Source organism: Mustela nigripes, chromosome 16, assembly GCF_022355385.1.
Source record: "Mustela nigripes isolate SB6536 chromosome 16, MUSNIG.SB6536, whole genome shotgun sequence".
Taxonomy (NCBI): Eukaryota; Metazoa; Chordata; class Mammalia; order Carnivora; family Mustelidae; genus Mustela; species Mustela nigripes.
This window is the reverse complement of record NC_081572.1, coordinates 13,191,353-13,219,248: the sequence shown is the minus strand read 5'-3', so window position 1 is coordinate 13,219,248 and position 27,896 is coordinate 13,191,353. Positions and strand designations below refer to the sequence as shown.

The window sequence follows — 27,896 nt, the reverse complement described above, 5'->3', positions numbered from 1 at the left end:
GCGCGGGCTCCCGACGCGCTGCCTGAGCGGGTGCGCAGGCGGCTTCCGGTGTGGATGACGAGTGGTGGCCGGAGCAGGGGGACATCTAGGGACGTTCAGGCAGGGACCATGGCGGACGGCGGCTCGGAGCGGGCTGATGGGCGCATCGTCAAGATGGAGGTGGACTACAGCGCCACGGTGGATCAGCGACTGCCGGAGTGCGAGAAGCTGGCCAAGGTGAGGGGAGGCCGGCTGGCTGTTGGCGGGCGCCAAGGGCTGAGTCACGGCGCGGAGCTTGCTTAGGCCTCAGGGGGCCTGCTGGTTGGAGGGCGCGTCCCCCACTGCCTGCCGAGCCCGAGTTGGGCCTGCTTGAGTAGCAGATCCCAGGTCCGCTCCGCAGCGGGAGTATGCTAGTGCATACAGCTTCCCAAACCCTCCCCAGGAGAGATGACCACTTCCCGGAGGAGTTGGGGCCCCATAGTACTTTTTGCTTTTTCTTGGTACTCTGTAACGTTTATTTTAGTAGTTTCCCAGGCTTTCAGGCCGCTTTAGCGCTCAGGCTAGATGAGAGAGTTGAGTTCTGATGCTCTTGCTGAATCAAATTTGTGTTAAGTTCTTTATGGATCATGGGATGTTCCTGGCTTTTGGCCAGGAGAAGGGGTAGTAAAATGATAGGACGAGGGTGATTAGCTCAGGAGTCCTGCCATTAAGAAGTTCGTATACATCACGAATTAGTGGAGTCAGGCAGGGTGATGAGTGTCACACAGGTGTAAGCGTGCCATTAGAACACAGAGAAGGAAGCTGTTCTTTCTTACTGGTGGGATAGGGCAAGGTTTTACAGAGAAGTTGATGTTTTATTGGGCCCTCAAGAAGATTGGGATAGGGAGGAATCGTCCCAGGAACGGGAACTGCAGAAGTAAAGACAGTCACAGAAGTGCAGAATAACCTCATTAGGGGAGGTCATGAACCGTGGTTTAGCCCAACTGCTTATCTCCCCTGGAACAGAAATTTTACTTGATCCTAACATTTATTTCCCCCACCATGTGCCAGGGAACTTTATGTATCATTTTACATAGAGAGAAACCAAGGTGGGGAGATTCTTGTGGAATGTTATGGTTGGTTAGTAATATCACGGGGGGTTCAAAACTAGGTTTGTCTGACTAGGGTTTGGATGGTTGTTAAATAAACTCCCATCATGGGCTGTTGCCAAGAATCCTTACGCTCAGACCTCATTAAATTTCTTGATCAATCCAGCCACAAATATTTACTGCTATTCACCTGGGATGCATGTACTAGTAGAGTTGTTTTTGTCCCTTAAGATACTTACTGCATAAATGTACTTAAGTATACTAAATTCAGGGACAGGGGCACCTGGGTGGCTCGGTGGGTTAAAGCCTCTGCCTTTGGCTCAGGTCAATGATCCCAGGGTCCTGGGATCGAGCCCTGCATGGGGCTCTTTGCTCAGCAGGGAGCCTGCTTCCTCCTCTCCCTCTGCCTGTCTCTCTGCCTACTTGTGATCTCTCTCTGTTAAATAAATAAGATCTTTAAAAAAATAAAAATAAAAAAAATAAATTCAGGGACAGGAGGAGCATCAAGTATTTCACAGTAATGTTTCCTAGAAACCTTTTCAGTACTTCCCTTTTTTCTGATAAAGGATTTTTTTAAAAAGATTTTTATTTATTTGACAGAGATCACAAGTAGGCAGAGAGGCAGGCAGAGAGAGAGGAGGAAGCAGGCTCCCCGCTGAGCAGAGAGCCTGATGCGGGGCTCCATCCCAGGACTCTGGGATCATGACCCGAGCCAAAGGCAGAGACTTTAACCCACTGAGCCACCCAGGCGCCCCTCTGATAAAGGATTTAATAGAGCTTTACAAAAGACAGGGATAGGGAAAGATGATACATCTGAATTTCTTAACTTCAGTACACTTGTTGGAGGGGTGCCATAAATTCATCTCTGTACTTGCAGCTAGTGTGAAGAAACATCATGTATATAAGGGTTGGGAAACACCTGTAGTGCCAGACAGATAACAATCACTGGCATTAAGTGAGTTCTTTCTACAGTGCCACTCTTCTGAGTGCTCGCCTTAGCCCCACATGATAGGTACTGTTCTTCTTTTACTGACGTGAAAACAGTTTAAGAGAATTTGAGTCACGTGCTCCGAGGTCTTACAGCTAGTAAAGTGGTGGGGCCAGGATGCAAACCAAGCGGACTGATTTTGGAGCTTGTGCTCCCACCATGCTTTCCTGCCTAGTGAGCCAAGTGTAATGAAAACCTGAATTTCTGAGCACCTGTCTAGGGAAAGGGGGCCAGTTAATCTTTGCCTATTGGGGATGAAGGCCAAGCCTGTCAACTCTTCTAATTTGAGGAAGAAATGAGGAATATGGAGTTTTTTATATGAATTGCTTCAATATTTAATCTGGACACAAATCTGTTTTAAAACACATTTGAGCCAATACCACATAGATTAAACAAAACATACGTACAGGCCAAAATCACCCCCTGAACCACCACTTTGGAAGTCATAGATTGCTAGTGTCCAAAGGAAGAAACCATTTGCTTTAAAGAAGGATAACTATTTCTAAAACAAACCTGGGAGAAAAAAATCTTGCCTTAACTGATTTCTTCTGATAGCCTACTGTCTGTAGTCAGTGCTAGACATGGTAGGTGGGGACTGTAAAGATTATCATTAGACAAAGCTCTTGCCCTCAGCTTATCGGCCTGTAAGGAAAAAAAATTCACTGTTACAGTTGTAGTAATCGTATGTATGGCATTTATGTAAGACATTGTGGTTAGTTCAGGATGGTTGAAAAGACTTACAAACTCAGATGCCTTCTTAGGTGTTAGATTGGTAACAGAAACGTTTAGAACAGGGAGTGTTGGGGCCTCTTAAACTAGATAAGGGGTGCCTGGGTGGTTCAGTGGGTTAAGCCTCTACCTTCAGCTCAGGTCTTGATCTCAGGGTCCTGGGATCAAGCCCCACATCGGGCTCTCTGCTCAGCGGGGAGCCTGCTTCCTCCTCTCTCTCTGCCTGCCTCTCTGCCTAATTGTGATCTCTGTCAAATAAATAAATAAAATCTTAAAAAACAACAACAACAAAACTAGGTAAAATTAAAGCCATTGGATTTTTTTTATAAGCCATTTAAAGCCAAAACAAGGCACAGTTATGGATTATTTTTGTGAAGGAGGCAGGTGGAGGGCTTGGATGGCAGGGTATAAGTGTTTTTATTTTTTAATTAATGCAAACCACAATTTTCAGGTTTTGGATTAGATGGTTATCTTACTATCTATTTAATATATTTTTTTAAGATTTGTTTCTTTGTTTTGTCTTTTATTTTTTTTAAAGGTTTTATTTATTTATTTATTTGACAAAGAGTGAAAGCGCGTTTGTGAGTGCAGGCGCACAAGCAGGGAGAGTGGCAGGCAGCGGGAGCGGGAGAAGCAGGCTCCCCCTGAGCAGAGAGCCCGAGGCGGGGCTCAATCCCAGGACCCTGGGATCATGACCTGAGCTGAAGGCAGATGCCTAACCAACTGAGCCACCCAGGGGCCCATGTAGAACACTTCAGCATACGTTCTTCAGTTTTGTACTTTGAGCCTATCAATAAAACTAAAGAAAATTTTACTGTTTCTACTTTACTTGTTTGAAAACTAAGGTTCTTGCAGCTTAAGTGGTTTATCCAAGGTCTGCAGCCAAGCCAGATCAGGCTCAGGTCTCCTGGCAGCAGGTATACCTGTTTTTTATGCTACATCCTACAACCTCTTTACGAGACTTACCTTTGTACTTAATTACCTTAAAACATTTTTTTTTTAAATTTTTATTTTTTTTAACCCACTGAGCCACCCAGGCGCCCAAGTGTACATATATTTTTAAAAAATACTTGTTTATTTGGGAGAGAGAATGCACACAAGCAGGGCAAGGGGCAGAGGGAGAGAGGGAAGCAGACTCCCCACTGAGCAGCAAGCTGGATGCAGGGCTCGATCTGAGGACCCTGGGATCATAACCTGAACTGAAGGCAGATGCTTAACTGACTGAGTCACCCAGGCACCCCTGCCGTGTACTTTCTATGTAATGTTAGCTGTTGTGATGATGATAATATATTCCAGGCATATCTTCATAGGTGTTGCTTTAATCCTTACAGCAACTCTGTGGGGCAGGAATTATTATTATGCTCAATTCACTGAAAAGAAAATTAAGAGTCAGAAAGGGTAATTGTCTTGCCCAGGGTAACACAGTGGTAGATACGACATTTAGATCCAAGCAGTCTGGCTATAGAGCCTGTGTGGTTTTTTTGTTTTTTTTTTTTAAGATTTTATTTATCTATTTCTCATAGAGAAGCAAGAGCAAGCACAGGCAGACAGAGTGGCAGGCAGAGGCAGAGGGAGAAGCAGGCTCCCCGCCAAGCAAGGAGCCTGATGTGGGACTCGATCCCAGGACGCTGGGATCATGACCCGAGCCAACGGCAGCCGCTCAACCAACTGAGCCACCCAGTCGTCCCAGAGCCTGTGTTTTTAACCATTACATTCTGACGCCTCTGTGATTGGTATTTGAGGTTGGTAATATAATAAGAGTGATACTAGTTCATGGTAACTAGTTCATGGTTACTGCTTCATCCTGGTAATGGTTAGTGCTTCACCCTTGTATTAATTTAAAGAAGGCCTTTTCTGAACTGCAACTGTGTAGTACTTAGCAGTTCTTAATACACAGGAGGATCACGACCCCCTTCTTGATTATGGTTTTTTGGTATGTGGATATTTGAGGATTATTTTACATTCTTGAATTGAATATATCCTTTGGTTCTCCTTCATGTCTTTCCATTTGGTTAGCTACAGCCTCTTCTCAAGGTTAATGTAAAAAATAAAGAGGAGGTGAAGTGTAAAACAGTTAACAGTTTGGACAAAAAGATCCCTTTATGAAATAGGTCAGGTGGGGCACCTGGGTGGCTCAGTGGGTTAGCCCTCTGCCTTCGGCTCAGGTCATGATCTCAGGGTCCTGGGTCAAGCTCTCTGCTTAGTGGGGAGCCTGCATCTCCCCCATCCTCTCTGCCTGCCTCTCTGCCTGTTTGTGATCTGTCAAATAAATAAAGAAAATCTTAAAAAAAGAAAGAAAGAAAGAAAGAAAGAAATAGGTCATGTGAAACCATTGGATTGGCATTAAATTTCAGGTCTTGGCCTTTTTCTTACTTATTTTTGTTGTTTAACAAAAGATTAAAAGATTGGATCATTAAATCCAGTTGATTAAATCCATTGATTTAATGATCCGAAAAATTGGATCATTAAAAGATTGGATCCATTTAAGAGTTAAAGGACACAAATGTACAGGACTCACAGATACCCAACATGTATTGATGTTAAACAAACTCTTTAGTCATTTACCTCATTTACATAGATGATTTTAATGGGAAAAATGAGGCACAATGAGACAAAATGAGATACCGCTCCAATGAGTTGTTTTTTGTTTTTTTAAGATTTTATTTATTTGACAGAGATCACAAGTACGCAGAGAGGCAGGCAGAGAGAGAGGGGGAAGCAGGCTCCCCTGCTAAGCAGAGAGCCGGATCCCAGGACCCTGGGATCATGACCCAAGCCAAAGGCAGAGACTTTAACCCACTGAGCCACCCAGGCACCCCTAACGAGTTGGTTTTGATAGCTCTGACCATCTCACTCCTCTGAGTTGAAAAGCAAGATCAAGGAGGAGGAATTTAAAGAAGTATGAGAGAAAGGAAGATGGTTAGCCATAGCATTGGACATGGAAAAATGAGAGAAAAAAGTGGCATGATGAGAAAATAGGGAGTTGTATTTAATGAAGTTGATGGTAGTGTCCCTCAACTAGCACTGAGTTGCCAGCCATGTAACTTGTCACATCCTACTTAGTGTGACAGTAAAATCAGGAATTCTAAGCCATTAATGTCATCTATAGTTCTGGTCATCTTCAGTGCATACTTTGTACAAGTTGGTGCATGGGGAACGATCAAATGTGGTCCAGACCTGGAGGAAATTATAGGCCACTTAGGAGGCGCGACATGCGTATTAATAGCTGGTGCAAGGGATAAAGGGATGTCCCATAATCTCTACAGAAGCAACATGATGTGCTTTGGCAGGGACGGAGCACTGAGTTGCAGTGGGAACAGTATAGTGTAGTCCCTGCTCTTAACAGAATTTACATCCTAATGAGATAAGGAAGACCGTGTTAAAATAGAGCAGAGTTTGGAGTCATTACAAAGCAGAAAGTCAGTGGACTTGTGAGTAAAAGAAGGAAGTGCTAAATACTGACTATGGGGAGTTATTTAAGAATGCTTTCCTGAGAAGGTGATGGCTGATGTTTTGTTGGTACCTTATAGCCCAGGGCTCTAGACTGGTATGTGATTCCTTCACATGCGGAGGGCCCTTCTTTAAAACCCAAACTCTGGGTATGCCTGAGTGGCTCAGTCAGTTAAGTGTTTGCCTTTGGCCCAGGTCATGATCCTGGGGTTCTGGGATTGAGCCCGCATTGGGCCCTCCACTCAGCAGTAAGTCTGTTTCTGTTTCTTTCTCCAACTCTAATCTCTCTCACTTTCTCTCTCAAATAAAATCTTCAGAAAAAATACTTCTGAATTAAAATACCATAAACTATACTTTGTCGATTATAGTCACATGACTAATAGTAATTGCAAAAGTGACAGGTAACCATTAACAGTATTTTGCATTTTAACTATTTTTGCAATTCATTTGTTGCCAGATAGTAACCATTTCCCCGAATGGAAATTACTTTGATGGAAGCAAAGGTGTGATTTAAACTAGTTACGGTTTGGTGTTGTGGAGGGAACACTGGACCAGGAGGCAAGAGCCCTGGGTTTTGATTCTGCTGATAAGTTTTGTGGCTGAGCTGTTTAGTCCTTAGTCTTTATACTCTAAAATGAGATGATCAGATTAAATAATCTGAAGCAGTCTTTATAGTTCTAAGATTCTTTGATTTTTTTTTTTTCCTAAAGATTTTATTTATTTGACACAGACACAGCAAGAGAGGGAACACAAGCAAGGGGGTGGGGTGGGAGAGGGAGAAGCAGGCTTCCCGCTGAGCAGGGAGCCCGATGTGGGGCTCCATCCCAGGACCCTGGGATCATGACCCGAGCCAAAGGCAGACGCTTAATGACTCAGCCACCCAGACACCCCGATTCTTTGATCTTTTATGATTTATTAGTCTTTAACTTTGAAGAATTTGTGGATTTGTTCTTTGTTTTTTTCCTCTGATGGACATTTAGTCAGCATTTATCATACACATGAATCTAGAGAGTATGCAGAACTGATGTTCCCACTTTGCCTTGTTACAGTGCTAGTAATCATACATGTTTCAGATTTAATTACAGTAGTCATACAGATTTCAGAGTTAAAGTTCAAATAATGGCTGCACAGTACATACTCTGTGCTCCATAGACAATTCATGGAGTTTTGGAAATAGAAAATATGGAAAGAGTATTTTGAAAAGTCCAAACACTATTTGTGTCCTTAATTCAAAAACTATTTGTTTCTCTCATCAATAAAAGAGTAATACTCAGGGACACCTGGGTGGCTCAGTGGGTTAAAGCCTCTGCCTTCAGCTCAGGTCATGATCCCAGGGTCCTGGGATTGAGCCCCACATCCGGCTCTCTGCTCAGCAGGGAGCCTGGTTCCTCCTCTCTCTCTGCCTTTCTGCCTACTTGTGATCTCTGTCTGTCAAATAAATAGATAAACAAAATCTTTTTTTTTTTTTTTAAAGAGTAATACTCATGTACCATCTATACATGTCATTAAAATAAGTTTCAGAGCATCTGGCTGGCTCGGTGGTACATATGGCTCTTAATCATGGGGTTGTGAGTTTGATCCCCACATTGGATATAGAGATTACTTAATGAAATCTTTTAGGGGTGCATGAGTGGCTCAGTTGGTTAAGCAACTGCCTTTGGCTCAGTTCATGATCCTGGAGTCCCTGGATCGAGTCCCGCATTGGGCTTCCAGCTCCACGGTGAGTCTGCTTCTCTGTCTGACCTTTTCCCCTCTCATGCCCTCTCTCTCTCTCTCTCTCAAATAAATAAATAAAATCTTTTCTTAAGATTTTATTTATTTATTTGACAGAGGTCACAAGTAGGCAGAGAGGCAGGCAGAGAGAGAGAAGGGGGAAGCAGGTTCCCCGCTGAGCAGAGCACCTGATGCGGGGCTTGATCCCAGGACCCTGAGATGATCACCTGAGCCAAAGGCAGAGACTTTAACCCACTGAGCCACCCAGGTGCACCTTGAAAAAAAAATCATTTTAAAAACGTAAATAAAAATATAATAAATTTCATTTATAGTTAGAAAAGCAATTTCAAAATAAAACCCTCATCACTTCTAATTCATTCACTATTATTAACATTAGTAACTTAAGTACTTGCTGTTTTTTTTGTTGGGAGCTGGTTTTGTTTTTATCACAATGTGGTTTGTTGTAGGTTTTTCCTTTCTTTCTTTCTCAGATTTTATTTATTTGTTTGAGAGGACCAAGAGCAAGAGAACGATCCCAGAACCCTTAGACTGTGACGGAGCCACAGGCAGACACTCAGCTGAGCCACTCAGAATATGTGGTTCTTAATAGGATAGCTTATTTTAGTCCTGATATATTATCATTTGGTTTATGTCATTTAAATTTTGTTTTTCCCATTTCCTGACATGTGCCTCAGAAAAAAAACGCATTAAAAAATTAAGCCAGGGTTTCTTGTCTTTTCACCACTAAATATCCTTTTTGTTTTTCCTCAAAACTTCATGGTTTGTTTGTTTGGGTTTTTTAAGATTTTATTTATTTATTTGACAGAAAGAGACAGCCAGAGCAGGAACACAAGCAGGGAGATTGGGAGAGGGAAAGCAGTTTTCCCGCTGAGCAGGAAGCCCAATGCAGGGCTCTATCCCAGGGCCCTGGAATCATGACCTGAGCTGAAGATAGTCACTTAATGACTGAGCCACCCAGATGCCCCAAGACTTCATGTTTTAAAGTGTTTGTTATGGTGATTTCATAAATCATTCATTTTTTCCATTTTTATTCTTCGAAGGTATGTGTGAATGTCACTTAGATTCTCAGTTCAGAACCAGATAATCTGGTTACCACACCGAGTTGATCAATTAGAATCCAAAACAAAGACTTGACTTTTTTTCAGGTGTTAAATCATTGTTCTTTTATTCAGTTTCTCTTGGGCATTTTGAAATGCTAAAAACAGCTTATAGGTCCTACTTTGAGAACCCCTGACTTAGGTAGGTAGTCCACAGGAAAAGCAAGCACTACCAAGAGGAGAAAAAACAACCAATAGTAGTAGTAGGGGTGTCCGTTTTCCTCTAAAATGAAACTTTTGGTGCTTGCTTCGGCAGCACATGTACTAAAATGGAATTTTTGTTTCTTTTCTGTGTCAGAAACATCTCATTTTAGACTGGTTTATTTGTTTTGGTGTTGGAGGTAGTGTTTTCATTGTTCATCTTTATTTTTTGTTTTAGGAAGGAAGACTTCAAGAAGTCATTGAAACCCTTCTCTCTTTGGAGAAACAGACCCGCACTGTGAGTAGATGAGAGTAAAAAACCTCAGTTATCATTAATTTCACTTAATAGTGCTCCATTAATTTCAATATATTTTCATTCTTACAGGCTTCTGATATGGTGTCTACATCCCGTATCTTAGTTGCAGTAGTGAAGATGTGCTATGAGGCTAAAGAATGGGATTTACTTAATGAAAATATTATGCTTTTGTCAAAAAGACGGAGTCAGTTAAAACAAGTGAGTTCATGACTACATTTGCATTTAAATAAGGACTTTAGAAAACCGTTCTATGAATCTGCTTTTAAATTTACTGTTAAGTCAGCATTACATTCTAGACAGTTTATAAAAATTCTGTCCATATTTTTATGTCAGCTGTTTTTATGTTTTTCTTCTAGTTTTTATATATTTGCATATTTTTACAAATTGTGCAGAGTGTTGGTGCAGCTTTGTTCTATTTCCATGTGGCTCCGTGTCTTTGTGTTTATTATTTTATTTATTTTTTAAAAATATTTATTTTTTTGAGAGAGATTGTCCACACATGCCCAAGCATGTGGTGTGGGGAGTGGGAGAGGAAAAGAATCTCAAGCAGGCTTGCCACTGAGCAGAGCCTGGCAGGTCTCACAACCCTGAGATCGTGACCTGAGCCAAAATCAGGAGCCGGAAACTCAACTGACTGAGCCAAGGCGCCCCTGTTTTTTGCTTTCAAATAAAGGTATTAACATTGTAAAACAGGGTAGTAGTGGAAGGAAAAACAGAAATATGGTATTCTTGTTGAAGTCTCTTGTTTTATTAATTAGTTTACTGCTAGAGTGAACTTAGTGTTAGTGTGGGATAAATTATTTTTTGCAAAAAATGAATTGTGTATGTGTTTTTTAGGTAAGTTTGCATGCATATAATTTGTTGTCAAGAATTAACATGCAGCAGGGGGCCGCCTGGGTGGCTCAGTGGGTTAATAAGCCTCTGCCTTCGGCTCAGATCATGATCTCAGGATCCTGGGATCCAGCCCCACATCGGGCTCTCTGCTCAACAGGGAGCCTGCTTCCCCTCTCTCTCTGCCTGCCTCTCTGCTTACTTGTGATCTCTCTCTGTCAAGTAAATAAATAAAATCTTAAAAAAAAAAAAGAAAAAAAGAATTAACATGGAGGGGTGTCTGGCTGGCTCAGTTGGTAAAGTGCATGACTCTTAATCTCTGGGTTGTGAATTTGAGCTCCACGTTGGGTGTAGAGACTACTTAAAAATAAGATCTAAAATTAATACAGATTTGAGGCAGTCTAGTATATATGAATGAAATTCATTTAAATGTGTCTTTTACTGCTCAAGTCTGTGGTGTGAGAGACTATCATAGAGTCAGCTGAGAAACTGGCGTAGATGAACCATTGTCTTCCTCTGATTTTCTTTCTTTCTTTCTTTCTTTCTTTTTTTTTTTTTAAAGATATTATTTATTTACTTGAGAGAGAGCATGAGAGGGGAGAGGGTCAGAGGGAGAAGCAAACTCCCTGCAGAGCTGGGAGCCCGATGCTGGACTCGATCCCGGGACTCCAGGATCATGACCTGAGCTGAAGGCAGTCACTTAACCAACTGAGCCACCCAGGCACCACCCCTCCCTCTGATTTGCTAAGATAGTTGCTTTTTTTTTTCCCCTATTGCAGGAGATAAGTACTTTATTATATTTTTTATTAACATATAATGTATTATTTGTTTCAGGCATACAGTTCTGTGATTCTTCAGTCTTACACAATTCACAGCACTCACCATAACACATACCCTCCCCAGTGCTAACAGGTTTGCTTTCTATAGGACAGTTTGGAAAGGGCTGCTTATTTATTTGTCTGGAGGCACCCTGGGTTAAAGTAAACAAAAATATATGTTTATTATAGTACTAGTGCCATTCAAAGCACATATCCAAAAACACGGATTATTAATAGAGCCATAACATTTCAGAGCTAGTAGAAAGGACTGTTAAACTCTGTTGCTTTTCTGATTGAGAAACTGACATTTTTATGTAAGACATTTGTATGTAAGCCAGGTAACCTCTAGTTCAGTGCACAATGTAAATCACAAGTGACATTGGTACATCTTTAGCAGGATGATTTGTTTTGTAAAAGTTAGACACATGGGGCACCTGGGCGGCACAGTGGGTTGAGCCGCTGACTCTAGATTTCAGCTCAGGTCATGATCTCAGAGTCGTGGGATGGAGCCCTGCATCAGGCTCTGCACTCAGCTCTGACTCTGCTTGTCCCTTTCCCTCTGCTCCTCCCCCAGCTTGCTCTCTTGCACACTCTCTCTCAAATAAATAAGATCGCAAAAAAAATAAAAGTTACACACTCACACAGCAGTCTAGAATGAATGACATGGAACAGTGAGTGGCACTAGGAGACCTGAAAGGAGGGGAGAGGGTTTTGATGAGGTTGTCAGGGACGCTTCCTGGAGGGAAGAGAGTTTGAGCCAGTCTCACAGCTGGCTGATGGAGTGACCACAGCTGCAGTGGGGCTCTTCTTTTCGCTGTGACACGTGTCGTCTTATCTCCGGAAAGTGCTTAAGGACTCAAAATGTGCCTCTCCTTTTCCCATAATTACTCTTTACCTAAAACTTTTCTTTTTGCTTGACCAGACGTAGAAAGTAATGATTTTCTTAAAATAACCTTTTCTAGATTGCTTAAAATTAATGGTTTCTAATTCACTGTCTGTCACTTGAGCCCAGGGGGTAAGCCTCACTCCAACCATGACTTACCTAATGACTTGTATTTTTTTCCAGGAACAGCAGGATGTTCACTTATCATTAGAATATTGATATAATTGTTTGTTTTGTTTTTCTTGTACCCCATCTGATTTCTGTTAATGTAGTTTTTGCACAGCTTTTAGAATTACTAAGTCGTATGCCCTTCTAGAAATCATGGTTATAATTAGTGTTACAGGGGTCATTTTTTGAGATACAAGGTGTCCCAGAGCCTTGCACTTATTGAAAGAGTTCTATTTTGTAATAAAACCTTCACTTTCTGGAACTCCTGTGTGTCTGAACAGCCAGTTTTTCAGATAATTAGAAGTTCAACCCAAGCTACATGAATATTGTTTTTCAAGGAAATCTTCACAGGATAGACCATGGGATTTTTTTTTTTTTTTTTTTTTTTTAGCATGGTTGAGGTATAGCTGACAGAAGGTATTGTTTATTCTGCTGTCTTAAATGAAATATGCATTTCCTTGATGACAGAGAGTCCTAGTTACTATTCTCAATTATTATGATAATTGATAATGCTGTTTAGAATCTGTATTAGAGGTTGCAAACTATAGGCCACGGACCAGGTCACATCTGCTGGCTCTGTAATAAAGGTTTTTTTGTGTGTGTGTTTTTTTTTAAGATTTTATTTATTTATTTGACAGACATAGATCACAAGTAGGCAGAAAGGCAGAGTCAGGCAGAGAGAGAGTAGGAAGCAGGCCCTCTGCTGAGCAGAGAGCCCGATGCCGGGCTTGATCCGAGGGCCCTGAGCCGAAGGCAGATGCCTCAACCCACTGAGCCACCAGGCGCCCCCTGTAATAAATTAGGTTTTTTAAAGAGCCACCCATTTGTTACTCATGGGCAGCTTTGTAGTTACAAAGGCAGAGGTGAATATTTACCACAGAGACCCTATGGCCCACAGAGTTTAAAATATTTACTATGTAAATACTTAGTGAAATTTACCGAAATGTTTTGCTGACCTCTGACCTAGGTGATAGAATGTTAGAACTAGAGGTAATGTAGTCCAACCCATTTATATTATCTGTGAGGAACCTGAGGTGGGAGTACGTGACCGTCAATGTCATATTTTATTGAGGGGACTGTGGGTGACCATGGCTTCTTCTCCCTGCCCAGAGGTAGAACTATTTAACCTTCTGCTCTGCCCCTGATTCTTTTCTTCAGTCACAGTATCTGTTGGCTGTGACTCCATTGTGTTCACCCCACTGTTGAACTCTGCTTTTCTCTTCTCTTTCTCTCCCCTTTCATATTTTACAGCTACTTCTGTGCATTTTGCTAGGTCTCAAAAAAAAAAAAAAAAGCTATTTAGGAAGTCTTTTTTAGATTTTACTTATTTATTTGAGAGAGACAGAGAACGTAAGCGGAGAGGTGAAGAAGGAGCCCAATGGAGGGCTCGATCTCAAGACCCTGAGATCATAATTGAGCCGAAGGCAGATGCCTAACCAGCTGAACCGCCCAGGCACCCACCCCATCTAGGAAGCCGCCTTTTTTTTTTTTTTTTTTTTTAAGATTTTATTTATTTGACAGAGATATCACAAGTAGGCGGAGAGGCAGGCAGGCTCATGACCTGAGCTGAAGGCAGAGGCTTTAACCCACTGAGCCACACAGGCACCCCTAGGAAGCCTTCTAATAGACATCTTCAGATACCCCTTTGTGTCATCAGTTCACTGTTTGTAGTGGAGAGGGTAAAGTCTTTCATCTGAGGTTTTCCTAACCTTTTTGAGCAGTGAGCGGCAGGGAGCCCAATGCGGGGCTCTATCCTTGGACCCTGGGAGCATGACCTGAGCTGAAGTCAACTAACTGACTAAGCCACCCAGGTGCCTCCTATTGGAGGCATTTTACATTTTTTTTAAAGATTTTATTTATTTGACAGCACAAGCAGCGGGAGAGGGAGAAGCAAGACTTCCTGCAGCAGGGAGCCCAAGGCGGGGCTTGATCCCGGACCCTGGGATCACGACCTGAGCTGAACGCAGTCGCTTAACGAATTTAGCCACCCAGGTGCCCCATGAATTTTTTAAACACAAGCTCTACACCCAACATGGGGCTTGAACTTATAACTCTGAGATCAAGAGTGCATGCTCTACAAACTAAGCCAGCCAGGCACTCCATATGTTTTTTTGATAGGCATTTCCATTTCTAGGATTGCTTGGGAAGACTAGATTTGAACATAGCTCTTCCATCAATGAAATACTTTCTTTTTAACTATATAAGGAATGACTCTTACTTATGAATAGTTTTTATTATTTTAGGCTGTTGCAAAAATGGTTCAACAGTGTTGTACTTATGTTGAGGAAATCACAGACCTTCCAATCAAACTTCGATTAATTGATACTCTACGAATGGTTACAGAAGGAAAGGTAAGTTCTCCATTGGTTTAACTCACAGTGGAAAGTCCTGTCTTTTCTATTTTCAGAGATTGTTATATAGACATTATATCAATAGGTATGTATTTTTTTTATTATTTTTATTAACATATAACATATTATTTGCCCCAGGGGTACAGATCTGTGAATCATCAGGCTTACACATTTCGTAGCACTCACCATAGCACATACCCTCCTCAATTATATATATTTTTTAAGATCACAAAATAGATCATCACCTTGATTGAACCATTGTCTTTGTACATTTCCTTCTGGTATCTTCCCATATACAAATGAATATATTTATTTATTTTTATATATATATTTCAAAGATTTTGTTTTTAAGTAATCTCTTCACCCATCATGGGGCTCGACAAATGACCTGGAGATCAAGAGTCAGATGTTCTTCCAAATGAGCCATCCAGGCACCCCCAAATGAAAATATTTAAATAGTGGCAGTCTTGATATATCCAGGTTTTTATAGGAATTAGTGATCTTACCCCAAGTTTACATGTGGTAATAATGAATCAAAGATAAAGCTAATTCTTCACCCTAGCCTGATCTTGAGATGGCTAAGGTTTCACTCTACTATTTAAAATAATACTATTTAAAATAATAAAGAGTACTGGGGAGCCTGTCTGGCTCAGTTCATAGAGCAAGTTGACTCTTGATCTTGGAGTTTGAGTTTGCGCCCCATATTGGGTGTAGAGCTTACTTTAAGAAAAAAAGTAATAGCATATTCACAGTGTAAGTTTAATTTTCAAAATTTCACTGTCTTGCCAGAATCCATTTGTATTTCTTTGATCCCTTTTTAATAACATGATATTAACATAATAACAGCTGTATTTGTACATGGAGGATAAAGTGCACAGTAACTGCGGGTTAAATACTCTTGGGCTTAGTTTGAATAACTCTATCTTTAAAATGTTAATACATTTCCATGGCAATTTTGATAATATAGATTTCTTATATTTGTAGATTTATGTTGAAATTGAGCGTGCTCGGCTGACAAAAACATTAGCAACTATAAAAGAACAAAACGGTGATGTGAAGGAGGCAGCCTCCATTTTACAGGAGTTACAGGTAAGGATGTGAGAATCTTTATATTTAGTCAGCAGTATTTCTTGTGGAAGTAGCTTATTTTGACACCTTATCACTTATTCAAAACTACCAAGACTAAGAGCAAGCTGTGGAGCATGAGGTTTATTCGGGTACCTGAAAATTATGTAATTAGGGTCCTGGTTAAATTTAACTGTTAAAAAAGTTTTGAAGAAAAGTTAGAATCAATGCATTAGTCTTGATTTTGTGCTATTTGAAAATTTTCATTCTCTTAGAACTTAAATAAAATTAGTAATTCATGTACTGTGTATGCCTTGGGGATTTGCTAATAATCATTAACTTTATTCTGAATGAATATTTGATGGATGGTCAATTTCTTTTCTTTTTTTTTTTTTTTTTTTTAAAGATTTTATTTATTTATTTGACAGAGAGAAATCACAAGTAGGCAGAGAGGCAGGCAGAGAGAGAGAGGAGGAAGCAGGCTCCCTGCCGAGCAGAGAGCCCGATGCGGGACTCGATCCCAGGACCCTGAGATCATGACCTGAGCCGAAAGCAGTGGCTTAACCACTGAGCCACCCAGGCGCCCGGATGGTCAATTTCTAGGCTAAATTATTTTAGCAAAGAAAAATTGCCTCATAATTTGCCGTATTTCAGGACAAATTTTTAAGAGATCTTTTTTTTTTTTAATAGTTTTCTGAAAAAAATTTTTTTTAAAGATTTTACTTATTTATTTGATAGACAGAGATCACAAGTAGGCAGAGAAGCAGGCAGAAGGAGGAGGAAGCAGGCTCCCCACTGAGCAGAGAGCCCAATGTGGGGCTCGATCCCAGGACCCTGGGATCATGACCTGAGCCGAAGGCAGAGGCTTTAATCCACTGAGCCACCCAGGTGCCCCCACAATACTATTTTTATCCCCATTTTTCTGCTAAGGAAACTGAAACTGAAAGGGATTAAGTAATGTGTCTAAAGTCATTGCCAAGAAGTGGTAAAGTTCAGATTCATACTAGTTCTGTTTGGGTTCAGGCTTTTTTTCTTCTTCTGAATTAAAAGACTTTGTTTTTTAGAGCAATTTTAGGTTTATAACAAAGTCGAGTGGCAAGTACAGAAAGTTCCTATATGCTCCCCTATGCCACCCCCCCCCCACAATACCCACACACATGCCCAACTTTCCCTTCTACCAACATCCCCGACCAGAGTGGAACATTAGTTATAGTTGATAAACGTACATTGACACATGGTCACCCAAAGCCTATAGTTTGCATTAAGGTTCACTCTTGGTGTTGTATGTTCTGCAGATTTTTTTTTTTTTTTAAGTTTTACTATTTTTTTTTATTTGACAGAGATCACAAGTAGGCAGAGAGGCAGGCAGAGAGAGAGAGAGAGAGGGAAGCAGGCTCCCCACTGAGCAGAGAGCCCGACGTGGGGCTCGATCCCAGGATCCTGAGATCATGACCCAAGCCGAAGGCAGCGGCTTAACCCACTGAGCCACCCAGGCACCCTGTGTTCTGCAGATTTTGACAAACGTATAATAACCTGTGTTCATCAGTGTAGTATCATATAAAGTAATTTTTACTGCCCTAAAAATTCTTTGTGGTCTACCTATTCCTCCCTCCTCCCCATCCCAACCCTGGCAACCACTGATCTTTCTGCTGTCTGCATAGCTTTGCCTTCAGACTCTGTTTTGAACCAGGAGGACTGTGTGCCTCATGATTCAATATCCTCTGAGATATTCTTGCCCAAAAAAAGTCACGTCAATTACAAAAAGCTTCTAGGTTTAACTACCAGTTTACAGGATATACTAGGGGCAAAGGAGCCTCTTAAATGATACCACAGGGATGCAATCAGCATAATTTAGACTCTCAGAAACTATAAGATGATTGGCTTGATTTTGTCAACAAATGTCAAGGAAAAAAGAGCCATAAGAAATGTATCTACCAACTGCAAAGTACGAGCCTTATTTGGATTCTGATTTAATTAAAATAAATGAGAGAGATATTTGGGGACTGATTAGATATTTGGTGATATAAGGAATTTTTAGATAACTTTTTTCAGAGTTTATCTTTTAGAGACACATACTGAAATCTATGATAGGTTGTCTGAAATTTGCTTCAAAGTAATTGACACATGGAGAGTGGGTGAAGACATATAAGTGAAACATTGATGGCTCATCGTATCAGTTTTTATTTTCCCTAACAAAAAATTACAAAGAAAACCATGAAATAAAAACCTTTCTCAGATCTAATAATAATAATAATGAAATAGCCTTACTTCAGTCCACTTTGCTGTTCTACATTTTATAAATTGACTTGCAATATGTCTATGCCAAATATTAAAAATGTTTTTCGTGGGGCGCCTGGGTGGCTCAGTGGGTTAAGCCACTGCCTTCGGCTCAGGTCGATCTCAGGGTGCTGGGATCAAGTCCCGCATCGGGCTCTCTGCTCAGCAGGGAGCCTGCTTCCTCCTCTCTCTCTCTGCCTGCCTCTCTGCCTACTTGTGATCTCTCTCTGTCAAATAAATAAATAAAATCTTTAAAAAAAAAAAAATGTTTTTCGTAGTATTCAACATATTTTATTTTCTATATTGTAATTGTATATTTACTGTAACTCTACCTTCTACATCCATTAGGAGTCATATCAACCTTGTTGATATGTTGTTATCTGAATTTTTTAAAAGTCTAGGACCTCTTTTTTTCTGTAATTTTTTTGTTGTTCATCAGCCTGGAAGTGGCATCTATTTTTGTGTTTAGAATCATCATTTCTTGGACTCCTGGGTGGCTCAGTGGGTTAAGCATCTGCCTTCAGCCCATATCATGGTCCCAGGGTCCTGGAGTCGCACCCCATGTCAGGCTCCTTGCTCAGTGAGGAGTCTGCTTCTCCTTCTCCCTCTGCCTGGCTTGTGCTCACTCTATTTCTCTCTCTCTCTCTCTCACATAAATAAATAAAATCTTTTTAAAAAATTAATGAACTATTGATGATACACAACAACTTATTAAATGAATCTTAGTATTCTAAGCATTGTGCTGAATGAACAAAAACATAGTCCTAAGAGGTTGCATTCTGTTTTTTATATTCTTTTTTTTTTCCCAAGATTTTATTTATTTATTTGACAGACAAAGATCACAGGTAGGCAGAGAGGCAGGCAGAGAGAGAGGGGGAAGCTGGCTCCCTGCTGAGCAGAGAGCCCAATGCGGGGCTTGATCCCAGGACCCTGGGCAGAGGCTTTAACCTAACACTGAGCCACCCAGGCGCCCTTGAATATTCACCTAGGCGTTCTTGATATTCTTGAAAAGACATAGCTGTACTGATGGAGAACAGATCCTTCCGAGTGGGGGAAGTATGTGCCTATAAAGGGGCAGATGAGGGAGTTTGGGAACTATACAGAACTATTCTGTATCTTGATTGTGATTACACAAGTCTATACGTATGTTAAAACTCACAGAACTTTTTATACCAGAAGAAAAAAAAATACATTTTCCTATATAATTTTTTTAATTGTAAATTCTTGGAGGAAACTAGCTTTTTATATCATCAGCATTCTCTCAGTGTGTGAGAAGCTTCTTACTGTTTGACAGGTGTGAATATTTCCATACATTTAATTATGTAATTTTTAGAAATTATCAAGTATAAACTTATTTGGGGTCTTACTTTGTTAGGTGGAAACCTACGGGTCAATGGAAAAGAAGGAGAGAGTGGAGTTTATTTTGGAGCAAATGAGGCTCTGCCTAGCTGTGAAGGATTACATTCGCACACAAATCATCAGCAAGAAAATTAACACCAAATTTTTTCAGGAAGAAAATACAGAGGTAAGCGTGTCTCTTACTGCAAGTTTACTTTAGAAGTGTTCGGAAAAAAACCTATACACCCCAATTTATTTTATCAACCTTTTTTTTTTTTCCCAGAAATTAAAGTTGAAATATTATAATTTAATGATTCAGCTCGATCAGCATGAGGGGTCCTATTTGTCTATTTGTAAGCACTACAGAGCCATATATGATACTCCTTGTATACAGGCAGAAAGCGAAAAGTGGCAACAGGTGAGAACGTATTCTTATACTTGGTTGATACTTACTAGGAGGAATTGCATTTTTTATTTTGAAATGGTTTTAACTTCAGTAATTATATGCAGTCATGTGGTGCTACTTTCTGTTCTGTGTGTTGATAATTCAGTTTATCTTTACTGATCCAAACAAATTGTGGCAGTATTCTACATTACCGCTTTTGAAGAATGTGGCCTTACTGTTTAAAGGGGGGGACACCTAGGTAGCTCAGTCGGGTAAGCATCCTGCTCTTGATTTTGGCTCAAGTCATGATTTCAGGGTTGTGAGATCAAGCCCCACATCAGATTCTTTCTTTCCCTCTTCCCCTCCCCACTCTCCTGCTCACCCATGCGCAAGCATGTTTTGAATAAATAAATAGATAGATAAATAAAATCTTTTAAAACATAGGGATACCTGGGCAACTCAGTCTGTTGAGCATCTGCCTTCATCTTAAGCCATGATTTGGTGGTCCTGGGGTCGAGCCCTGCTTTGGGCTCCTTGCTTAGTGAGGAACCTGCTTCTCCCTCTCCTCCTGTTCCCCCTGCTCATACTCTCTCTCTCTCTCTCTCTCTCTCTGTCAAATAAATTTAAAAAAAAAATTTTTTTTTTATATATTTTTAAAGATTTTATTTATTTATTTGAGAGAGAGAACATGAGCAGAGGGTGGGGGCAGAAGGAGAAGCAGACTCTCTGCTGAGTAGGGAGCCCGATGCAGGACTCAGTCCTGGGACCCTGGGACCGTGACCTGAGCTGAAGGCAGATGTTTAACTGAGCCACCCAGGCACCCCCCACAAAAAACTTTTAAAAGAAAAAAAGGCAGGGTGCCTGGGTTGGCTCAGTTGGTTAAGCAACTGCCTTTGGCTCGGGTCATGATCCTGGGGTCTCGGGATCGAGTCCCAGATCGGACTCCCTGCTCAGCAGGGAGTCTGCTTCTCCCTTTGATCCTCCCCCCTCTCATTCTCTCTCAAGTAAATAAATAAAATCTTTTTGATAAAATTTAGGGGTGCCTGGATGGCTTAGTCGTTAAGCGTCTGCCTTCAGCTCAGGTCATGATCCTGGGGTCCTGGGATCGAGCCCCGCATCGGGCTCTCTGCTCATTGGGAAGCCTTCTCCTCCCTCTCCCACACTCCCTGCTTGTGTTCCCTCCCTCGCTATGTCTCTCTCTGTCAAGTAAATAAAAATCTTCTTAAAAAAAAAAAAAAAATTATATCAGGCGCGCCTGGCTGGCTCAGTCAGAGCAGGTGACGCTTGATCCTTGGGCTCATGAGTTGGCTGGATGTAGAGATGACTTTTTAAAAACAAAAACAAAAACGAAATAAAATAATGTATGCATAACAGGTCACTTGCTAACAAAGGTTATAGGTAAAAGACCTAGCATTACTTTGGAAAATTATTTCACAAAACTGTTACAAATAGTTTAAATGTATATTCCATGTTTGTGCTGCTAATTTGTTACAATAATTTTTTCCATATACATCTGGCACCAAGTAGTAATTCAAGTTAGCATAGATTCACTGTAATTGTTTCGGAGAAACATATGACAAGAAGCCACAGTAAAGGGCAGCTTGGCAGGATGCTTATTCCCTAAGACTTTCGAGTAGAATACGAAACATGAATACATATATGACAATTCTCCCATGATTTTTTGGTTCCTGCCAGAGGTTCCGCTTTGTTTCTAAGCTTATTTATAATCCATTGTGTTGTACAACATTTTTAGGCTCTGAAAAGTGTTGTCCTCTATGTGATCTTGGCTCCTTTTGACAACGAACAGTCCGATTTGGTTCACCGAATAAGTGGTGACAAGAAGTTAGAAGAAATCCCTAAATACAAGTAAGTACTTTTTTAGCTAGTGCAGTACCTCTCAGCAGAAACACTATTTTGAAAGAAAATAGGTTAACCTATGTGTACACCTGCTGAATTTGGTTGCCGATAGAGAGTGTATTGGTGAATAAAAATAGAGTTCATAAAGTAGTGAAGTGTTTCTTCCACACTGCATTAGGAATTAATGAGCTAATAACATGCTTCATTCTAAATCAATTACCAAGGGCGCCTAGGAGGCTCAGTCAGTTAAGTGTCTGACTCTTGGTCTCAGCTCAGGTCTTCATCTTGGGGTTGTGAGTTCAGGCCTCAGGCTGGTCTCCAGGCCGGGTGTGGAGCCTGCTTTAAAAATAAAGAAAGAAGGGGCGCCTGGGTGGCTCAGTGGGTTAAAGCCTCTGCCTTCGGCTCAGGTCATGATCCCAGGGTCCCAGGATCGAGCCCCGCATCAGGCTCTCTGCTCAGCGGGGAGTCTGCTTCCTCCTCTCTCTCTGCCTGCGTGTGATCTCTGTCAAATTAAAAAAAAGAAAGAAAGAAAGAAAGAAGCCATTCATCAAATATCAAGCTCCCTTTAGCAGCTTTTGGTTAATTAACCATTTGATAGAATTCAGTCTTCCTAGTGTGGCGTTCTGTGACTTTCAGTAGTGTGTACCATATAGAGCAGACCTGCGCTTCCTGTGCACAGTGGGCTTTTATTTATTAAAAGCTGTCTTTCCTTTATCTGTCTCATTGGTAAGTTTACCTTACTTAGTCCAGAGACTGGCAAATATATTGCAGGAGGGAGCAGGATATTAAAAAGGGGAATGCTCCATTCAGAATTACTGCGGAAGAAATGGTAGGAAAGTAGGTAAAATAAATAATAATCAACTTAACGTTTTGTTTTACAAGTAAAAATTTGTATTTAAACATTTGCTATTATAGTACATGAAATATCATTGTTACAGATTTGGAATATTAAGTTTTATACGATTTACAGGGATCTTTTAAAACTTTTTACCACAATGGAGCTGATGCGTTGGTCCACACTTGTTGAAGACTACGGAATGGAATTAAGAAAAGGATCTCTTGAGAGTCCAGCAACTGATGTTTTTGGTTCTACAGAGGAAGGTGAAAGAAGGTGGAAAGACTTGAAGAACAGAGTTGTTGAACATGTAAGAACCTGGCATGGTAGAGATGCCATTCTGAAAGTAAACTTTGTCACATTTGAGCACAAACTTTTATTTTTCAAGTTTTTGATAGTCAGATGTGGCTTTTTGGAGGTTATGTTTTTAAGTCTTTGCCCTAGGATTTTTGTTTTTTGGGTATTTTTGCTATGCCCAATGTGGTAGTGATATAAATTTGTTGTTGGAATGTTTATTGTGTATTTCCAAAACCATATCCAAATTTATCTCCTCCCTCTTATTTCCCCCTGCCGTATTCCCCCATTTTTGGCTTTTCAGGAGAAAACAACAACAAAAAAAACACCTGTCTTTTAGCATGCTTATTTTGAAGGGACTGTCAAGTGTCCAAAATTTTAGGGACACCTAGCTTGCTCAGTCAGTAAAGCATGTGACTCTTGATCTTGGGGTTCTAAGGTTGAGCCTCACATTGGGTTATAGAGATTACTTATAAATAAAATATTTTTTAAAAATCCAAATTTTTTATAGCCTATAAATGAGAAAGAATTTCTGAAGAATGCAGGGGATGCTTGTGAGTGAAAGTTCTTTTTTGATACTTGCTTGGTAGTTTTGGGAACAGGTAGCAAGTCTTAAACCTAATCTTTGATATTCTTGGTGTCACTGTAAATTGAATTATCTCAGTATTCATTCACATAACAAACATTATTGTGAGCCTTCTCTTTGCCAGACACTGTACAAAGTTGTTGGGACATGTGGGAAAGTAAGACATGGTCCCTTGTCTAGGGAAAAAAAAAAAAGTTATAGGAAAAGATGCATTTATAAATAAAAGTATTCTAGATATCAGGGCACAAATGGTTGTCATGTGGAGTGGAATGTAAGTGGAGAGTTGATTGATTCTACCTGAAAGGGGGCACCTGGCTGGCCCAGTTGGTAGAGCATGGGACTCTTGATCTCGGGGTTGTGAGTCTAAGCCCTGGGTTGGGTGTGGAGGTTACTTAAAATCTTTAAAAAGAAAAAAAAAGAAAAAGAAAAAAGAAAGATCAGGCTAGATCTGCAGTAATTGACACAAGAGATAAGATTTGTAAGAAGAGTACCTGGTATGTAGGCAGACGCAATAGTCTGAGCAGGGGAAACAAATGCCTCGAGATGGGGCTCAGTGAGGAAGAAAGTCAGAGATACGGGAAGGGTCTGGAACTTACCAAAGTTTATACACCGCAGTAATGGAAACTTGGAGTTGAGGGGACAGTGATCTTACACAGACCATTCTGGCAGTAAGTGTGGAGAATAGATTTGGGGGAGAGACAGGAATAGGGCTGAGAAGGCTAAGTCAAGGCCCCGTTTGGGCTTCAGCAAGGTGTAGTAGCTGCGGGATTGAAGAATGGATTGGATGGAACTATTTTAAGAAGGAAAATCAGTAGAATTTGGTCATCATTGATTACATTTTAGGGATGAAGGAAAGGGGGTCTAGAATGATTGTCCTTCCTAAGAATTTGGTGTTGCCATGGACCCTATTAGAGACAGGAGGAGGGACCGTTTCTTCAAAGATCAGTTACTTTTCTCTCCCCACTGTTCCCCATTTTTTCTGTGAATGCCATTGTTTTGTTAATAACATAGATAATAATAAAGGGAGGGAGCAGTGGCTCAGTTGGTCAAACATCCTACTCTTGATTTTGGCTCAGGTCATGATCACAGGGTCGTAGAATTGAGCTCCCTTTAGGCTCCAAGCTCAACAAGGAGTCTGGTGGGAATTCTCTCTCCCTTTCCCTTGACCCCTAGCCCCAGCACACTCTCTCTCTCTAAAATAAATTAATAAATCTTTTTTTTTTTTTTTTAAAGAATAGTAACAGGAACCATTTCCAGTGAAAATTAGGAAATTTAATTTCAGGTTACCTTTAGTTACAATGATGGTAATATGGTGTTTTAAGATGCTCTCAATCATTTTTGGAATCTGAACCTTTTAAATATTTGTGTCATAATTATTAAAGTTTAACTTTAGATTCTTGCATTTAGTATTCTAGCATTTAGCCTTTTTGCATTTAGCAAAAACTTTTTAGTATGTTTCTGTGGGTTTTTTTAAGATTTTATTATTTGACAGAGAGGGAGACAAAGAGGGAGAAGCAGGCTCCCCGCTGAGCAGAGAGCCGGCGGGGCTGCATCCCAGGCCCCTGGCATCAGGACCTGAGCCCAAGGCAAATGCTAAACTGACTGGGCCACTCAGGCACTCCTGACTATATATTTCTAAAAAGAGTTGTGGAGAGTATTCAGAATAACTTAAAAGTAACTGCAGAAGCCAAAATATCTAAATTTTGCTTTGTTACTGAAGTTTAGAACCGGCTTCATTCCAGTGTGGGCTATAGAGAAAAGCTCTGAATTGGACATTTTAACTAAACCTATTTGGATATAAGAAAAATAAAATAGACCTATGTGAGTATGAAAACAAGTGGGTTTTTAGCTTTACTGATGACTGTTGGGTGTCCTTCTTGCCCTCTGTCCTCTCCCCAGAATATTAGAATAATGGCCAAGTATTACACAAGGATAACAATGAAGAGGATGGCTCAGCTTCTTGATCTGTCTGTTGACGTAAGTAGTTTGAGTTGTTCGTAGCCAGTCATTTTGAATACGTGTCAACGGACATGTAAAAATTGAATGAGAAAATCAATTTTGTTTTATTATTTAAGTTTAGGTGGTGCAGTTTCTCCAGGCTATCTTGAATACCAAAAAATAGCCTAAGTATCAAGTTTATAGTTACATTAATATTATGTGTCCCCGTTAAAATCTTCACTTAAGTATGGTAGTTTTACATCGATTCCTCTGCGGCCCAGGGTATACGTTTCCATAATGAATACGTCTGGGCTTCCAGAAACGAACCACAGAAAATGTCAGGGAGACTTGACTTCGCTTCCCTTGCAGAGAGAGGTCCCAGGTCACATTAGAGGAGCTCTGGGTTCACGTATGGGTTTCTGTTGGTGACATGTCCACCACCATGGAGGTGGGGGTCAAATGAGGTGATCCAGAAGCCACTTCTGTCACCAGAGTTTTTCAGTTTAGCTAAAAAAGAAGAATCACGGATGTTAGAGGCCGAGGTGTGATCCTCGGTTGCCTCATCACCTCCTCACATTTCCCGACAAGGGTCTGAGAGTCCTTAGAAGTGAAGTGTCTTGTCCTTGGCTACATAGTTGCCAGTGGCAGAGCATATGTTGTAACCCAGCATTTCTGGAAACAAGTTATCTTTATAATGGTTACGGGGAAACATGTAGACCAAGAGTGGACCAAGCTGCTGTCGGCAGCAGGCTGGCTGGTGCTGCACCAGCAGTGTTGAGTTTGCAGGAAGGCGGGTTCAAATTCACCCTGATCCCCAGTAGACTCAGAGTCTTTTCGTTCTTTGGCTCACATAAAATAAGTGTATTATTACAGGAAGTCAGCAGTTGCTAGCAATGAAGAGTGAATTTTAGCTCTGCATATTCTTAGGTCAAGAGTTATATTTTCCTTGTATTTTATTTATTGTCTGTATTTACCCTGTCTTAATCCAAGTTGTCTCTCTCTCTTGCAGGAGTCAGAAGCTTTTCTTTCGAATCTAGTGGTTAACAAGACCATCTTTGCTAAAGTAGACAGGTTGGCAGGAATTATCAACTTCCAGAGACCCAAGGATCCAAATAATTTATTAAATGACTGGTCTCAGAAACTGAACTCACTGATGTCTCTAGTTAACAAAACTACACACCTCATAGCCAAAGAGGAGATGATACATAATCTACAATAAGGGTCTCAGCGCCCCTAGTGCTTTTAGAAAAGAGTTAAAAGTGGAAGTAAAAAAAAAGGACTGTTCTGGTGTATATGTTGGGGTTTTTGTTTTTTGTTTTGTTTTGTTTTTCTATTCTCAGCTCCTTTGTCTAAAATGTACAAGATAGTGAATATGTTTAAGGCCCCTTTTGACCTCTCAGTTCCCTGATTTTATCATTAATTTTGCATTTGCAATTGGTGCAAAAAAAAAAAAAAGATTTCTATCGTCTATGTACTCAAAAAATTGTGTCATAACTTACCCAAGTGTGTTTTTCTGTCATTTGAAAACTTTTTAGCTATTATTTGTTCTCATTCAGCTAACAACCATAATTATAATAACAAAAGCAGTGTATGCACATTGACTTTCTATAGTTACCTGTGTTTCTGAACATTTTGTGGGATAGTGATTTAAGTATTTTTTAAATAAAAGAAATTCTGTTGTAAAGCTATCAATTATTTGGTAGAATTTTAAAAAACAACATAGGACATACAAGAACATTTGGGGTAGAGTTATGATTTGTGAAGAATTTGTATTTTAGATTGTGGCAGAAAGCCTCTAGTCCGAGTGTATGTAGCGTGATCTGGTAGGCTGAAGAGAACATAGACATAACTTTTTTCCCCCTTGAGTCATACTGATTTCCATCAGAGTAGCTTGATTATTTTCATTCCCTTTCCCTGACTTGACCAGTTGCTGAACAAAATCAAGTGACATGGTGTTGACACAGTTTAATACACACAGTCATTTTTATAAGATTTCTTTGTGGCTTTCACTTAAGGGTCTAATTACATTATTAATGTTCCAAATTCATTATTTCCTTATAGGAGCTTTAGTTCCAGTATATGAACACTGGATTGTAACCTAAAATGTTTCAAAAAATGACAACAACCAAAAAGACTCAGCCACCCTCTTAGCAAATGGCATAGTATTGACTTTTTTTTTTTTTGGCAGAGGTTAACAAGTAGTTTTACTGTCAAAAGAAACATCTGAAATCAATTAATAGCAAATTTTGGAAGTTTTTAAAATTTTGATTTATTTCAAGGAAAACTGAAGAATGAGACAATGAAACAATGTTAGAAGCTTATTTAAAATGGTGTTTAAACAAAGAAAGTATGAGGTCTACTTTTAAAAAATCCAAATGAAGGGAGTGGGAGAAAAAGACATTCTGGAAATAGCATTTTTCATAATTCATTTTCATTTAATGATCATTAAATTGTCCTACTCCGTGATGCCAGGGCTGGGGACAATTGTAGGATCTCTGCTATTTATGCTGAGTCATTGTGAGTAATAACCTAGTATTAAATCTAATTCTGTTCTTTGGAAATTTAATGTATCGGTCACATTAATAACATAAACATCTCCTACCACTTATCTTTAAAAATCTAACCAAAAATATGACAAGGAACATCAGAAGTTCACACTAGCAGTAGGAATATGGTTTAAATTTTCTTCTGAATGAAAAGGATAGAAAATAAAATCATTTTGTATTGTTAATTTGTAAATCAAGTTGG

General features: G+C 40.2%; 1 protein-coding gene across 1 annotated transcript; it reads left to right on the top strand.

Moving 5' to 3' along the window:
- The first annotated feature begins 10 nt into the window (after nt 1-10).
- Nucleotides 11-26,836, top strand: PSMD12 (proteasome 26S subunit, non-ATPase 12). The gene is made up of 11 exons (XM_059378899.1): nt 11-216; nt 9,445-9,504; nt 9,592-9,720; nt 14,466-14,573; nt 15,558-15,662; nt 19,291-19,440; nt 19,537-19,671; nt 21,392-21,504; nt 22,466-22,640; nt 25,110-25,187; nt 26,158-26,836. The coding sequence occupies exons 1-11, from the start codon at nt 55-57 to the stop codon at nt 26,365-26,367; spliced, it is 1,425 nt and encodes a 474-aa protein (XP_059234882.1). The 5' UTR covers nt 11-54; the 3' UTR covers nt 26,368-26,836.
- The last annotated feature ends 1,060 nt before the right edge of the window (nt 26,837-27,896 follow it).

What these genes read in the sequence shown, in the direction of transcription:
- PSMD12 (XM_059378899.1), top strand. Translation starts at nt 55, where the DNA reads ATGACGAGTGGTGGCCGGAGCAGGGGGACATCTAGGGACGTTCAGGCA. An exon ending in AGTGCGAGAAGCTGGCCAAG is followed by an intron (nt 217 to 9,444) that starts GTGAGGGGAGGC and finishes TTTTTGTTTTAG; the next exon opens with GAAGGAAGACTTCAAGAAGT. An exon ending in GACGGAGTCAGTTAAAACAA is followed by an intron (nt 9,721 to 14,465) that starts GTGAGTTCATGA and finishes TTATTATTTTAG; the next exon opens with GCTGTTGCAAAAATGGTTCA.